The sequence below is a fragment of the Alligator sinensis genome, unplaced genomic scaffold (assembly GCF_000455745.1).
Source record: "Alligator sinensis unplaced genomic scaffold, ASM45574v1 scaffold1369_1, whole genome shotgun sequence".
NCBI classification, from domain to species: Eukaryota; Metazoa; Chordata; order Crocodylia; family Alligatoridae; genus Alligator; species Alligator sinensis.
In genome coordinates this window covers 484,675-488,532 of record NW_005842875.1, presented here as the reverse complement: position 1 = coordinate 488,532, position 3,858 = coordinate 484,675, and the positions used below count along the sequence as shown (strand labels likewise).

The following is a 3,858-nucleotide window of genomic DNA, read 5'->3' as shown; positions in this document are numbered from 1 at the left end:
CTCGGGCTGGGTTAAGAGGCGCGGGGCGGAAGCGAACCCCAGTGTAGGGGAGCGGGGCGCAGCGGGCGGCCTCCACCTGCCCGGCGTAGCAGTGGGTGCAAAGGCAGGGCAGGAGCACGAGGCAGGGCTGGGTGGTGCTGCCAGGCGGGTGGGGGCAGCCAGGGCGCAGCAGAGGCGTCGCCTGCACGAGGGGCTGCGGCCCAGCAGGACGCCGGGCTGGAGCCATGGAGGTGGGCTCCTGCTTCAAGAACTACGAGGACTTTAAGGAGTGCTTCAGCACCTACAAGAAGGAGAACCGGTGCCACTACGGCCTGAAGACCTGCACCTCCGTGCGCTTCTACAACCGCCGCCACGGCACCCGCATCCGCGAGGACATCACGTAAGTGCCCGCCCGCTGGGGGTGCCGCTAGCACCACGTCGCAGGTGACTCAGGGCAAGCAATGATGGGCGGGGGTGGAGGCCACGGGGTCATAACAAATGTGCCACGGGGGCGCCTGCGGGCCCTCGAACACGCGTGCAGAGCCAGCGGGCGCTGCCCGGCGACGCTCTGCTCGGACACGGGCACGAAGCAGCCCCCGGAGCGCTCCGGGCCAGAGCCTCCCTCCTGGTCAGGTGCATGCCGGCTTGGCGCGGGCCAGGAGGAGCCGTGGATGGAGGGGCACGGGGCACGGAGCAGCAGGAGGCCGTGGGGGCCTCGCCCTGCCAACCAGGTGTCTTGGCCGGGCGGCCCTAGGCCCGTGACCTCACGCCTTTGCCATGTGAACTGCCCGCAGGACTCTGTCTCGCTCCCGTCTAAAGCTGCTGCAAGCAGCTGAGACGGTCGCCATGAGAGCGGTCACGGTGGTGGCTGGTTTTGAAGCGCGTCCTCTTAAATGCCTTGGGATGGAAACTGCCGTAAGAAAGACGGTGCCTGGGCCTCTTGCAGTGCTTTTCATCCCCAGGTCTCGGTGCTCTCCACTCTCCTAACCCCATTTCACAGATGGGGACGGGGGCGCCGGGCCTGGACGTGGCTTCTCCGAGTCACGCTGCAGGCCACGCAACCTGGAACTTCTCCCAGCCCTCCTAGGCCCCGGTCCAGCTTCGTGTCCGCTTGGCGCAAGAGCTCTTTACCTGCCTGTTCGAATGTGATCTCTTGTGCCTGGACCGCATCTGGTCAAAGTCGTGGGCTACACTTTCAAGCCAGGGGGTACAATGGTGTGTGCTAAACATGGAAACAAATACCAGGTTCCTGCGCAGTGAGTTTCTGCTGCGTTCCAGTCAGTTGAAGAACCTCAGCCAGTTCTGAGTGTGTGCACCATCGCCTCTTAATTACAGAGCATCTCTCTGCTTCATTAACATGTTCTCTCATTTTCCCTCCTCACCCACGTGTAGCATCCCCCCCCCATCTTTCACGGAGATCTTCCTCTGCAGGCGGGCCTCTGTCTCTAGTTTGATGTGTCGCAGGCTCTCTCCCTGCTGTTTTCTGTACCAGGTTTTAACGCTGATCTCTGAGGTGATACCTTTACGAAGGCACGCTGGTTACTTCTGATTTCACGCGTTCATCTTTTCCTAAGGATGCTCTCTGTGTCGACTGCAGTGTCTATTGGCATTCTCCAGCCACTTCAAAATTAATAGATTTTAATATTCTTTCTGTTGCACTTTGCGAGGCCTGATTCTGCAGCCTTTACTGATGCAAGAAATGCTCCGGGAGTATTGGCCTGATACCACTTATGTAGAAACCAGTGGATCTAGTCACGTGAGTAAAGTCTGCAGGATCAGAGCCTAGCTCCTTCATTCTTCAGGGCTGCTTTCAGAAGTGATGGCGATGATGATCTGTTTTCAGTCTTGCTGCCTTTGTGGCCTGGGCAAGTCAGAAACAAACATCAGATGCACCACCAGAAATGAGGGCTTGGGGCCAAACGTGGCAGTAAATTTAGTCTTGTATCTGCTGTGTTCAATGACGTCTTTCCGAGCCTTCCTAACACCTTTGGTTATGACCTTTATATTACGTCCTTCTCATGTGTTCAGTCCTTGGATACATGGGCAGGCAAGTGAGCAAGCAGTGCTAAACTCTGCTACTCCAGAGCTATATCCTGCTGATTTTGCTAACTTTTCTCCTCTTCCCTAGGTTCATGCTGGTGAAGTTCTGTTGTATCCGATCGCGGGAATACAGTAAGAAGAGGAAACAAGAGCCCAACTTGTGCCCTGCTTACTTTGTCTTGCAATATAATGAGGAGATTGACCGGCTGGTGATCACGGAGCTGAACGGTAAACACGTTCATGTCGAGCCAGGAACTCCCGTGGTTCTTACAGGCTCTTCTCGGGTGACAAGAAGAGCCAGCTCCACGGTAGATGACAAACCTGCAACAAAACTGCGTAGACAACAAGAAACTAAGGCAGAAGACTGTGAAACAGCTGGCAAGGACTCTGCGACACCTGACAGGACTCCAGACAGGTCTTCTCCTCTGCTCAGTAAGGTTCCTGAGGCAGTCAAGGAAAATGCCTCTCCCTCAGCTTTAGTGAAGGTTGCTGAAGTCATGAAAAACTTCCTGAGGGTGGACATGGGGTCATTGGCTTCGATCAGCGTGAGCAGCAGCCAGGAGCTTGACAGGCTGAACTTCCAGACCAGCAAAATGAAGAGCCTGTTTGTCAAGTTCTCCGAGAGCCTCTTGCTGCACAGGGTGCAGAGTGAGAGAGGACACGTGCTTTATGCCTTCCTAGCAGAAAGCAAGGACCGGGTGGGGAAGCTGGTTCATTTTGCTGTCCTCAAGGAGGACACTGGGGAGAACGTGAGTAAAATGCTCACAGTCTTCAAGGAGTTCAATCCAGAGTGGCAGAAAGTCAAGGTGGTCTTTGTGGACATGGCCTTCCTTCACAAAGCCACCTTGCAGGAGCTCTTTCCGTCGGCCAAAGTGCTGCTCTCTGTTTATCACACTGCCCAACTCCTAGAGAAGAAGGTAGAGGAAGCAGAAGTCTCTTCTTCCTTCAAGCGTAATGTGACACTAGCTTTGAGAGAGGCTGTTTTTTCCCCTTCCAGCCCAAAGCTAGATGGCTTGTCTCAGCTGGTGAAGCGCTTGGTGGACAAAGAGTTGTTTGACTCTCTTCAGGCCAACTGGTTCTCCTGTGAGATGCTGTGGTACTTGCATGCAAAGAAAGGTCTCCTTTCCTGCAGCACCTACATGGACAGTCTGGACTTCATCACCCATAAACTATCCACTCTCTTTAGCAAGCGGTCGCCACTGGAGACGAGCATCCTTCACTTTGTCGAATATGCAGACTGCTTTGACACCAAAGGCCTGGAAAACTTGAAGCAGGGTTTCTCGCCAGAGGATGGCCGGAACAGCCTTGAGAAGCCTAAAGCACGCACGCGTGCCACCCCAAAACGTGCTCCTGATGCTCCTGTGCAGGCCCAGATCAGCTCTCCTGAGCCTCCCCAGCAGGTCGTCAAGCAGGAACCAGCTAAGGCCACAGGCGCTATGCTGGCAGCTCTGCACAAGAGTTGCACTGACCTGAGCTACCAGCTGTACCTGAGTGAGTGGGAGGTGATGGAGAAGTCAACCAAGATCATCAGCATGAAGAACAAGATTGTGGTTCAGCTGTTAGAAGACACGCACCAGGTCAGCAAAGATTGCACGAGCTGCAGTTGTTACTTCCACTGTCGGTACCGGCTGCCCTGCAGGCACATCCTGTCTGTGCTGCATGCAAACAAGAGGGCAGTAGAAGAAGCTATGGTGTGCAAGCGCTGGCAGAAGAAGCATCAACACCCATCAGGCTTGGGCGAGAACCTCCTGGACAACACTGAGCACTTAGCAGGTGCCCAGCCAGGGGCAGAAGAAAGGTCTGACAAAATCCAGTCCCTCAGCAAGGAGCTTGCAAACC

At 55.3% G+C, this 3,858-nt stretch overlaps 1 protein-coding gene across 1 annotated transcript in view; it reads left to right on the top strand.

Moving 5' to 3' along the window:
* The first annotated feature begins 6 nt into the window (after positions 1 to 6).
* ZSWIM3 (zinc finger SWIM-type containing 3) overlaps positions 7 to 3,858 on the top strand; it is a 4,092-nt gene continuing 240 nt past the window's right edge. The window contains exons 1-2 of the mRNA XM_006035798.3: positions 7 to 379; positions 2,108 to 3,858. The exon at positions 2,108 to 3,858 is cut by the window's right edge and continues 240 nt beyond it. Of these exons, the coding sequence (XP_006035860.2) occupies positions 225 to 379; positions 2,108 to 3,858 (1,906 nt within the window). The 5' untranslated portion in view covers positions 7 to 224. The remainder of the gene's footprint in view (positions 380 to 2,107) is intronic.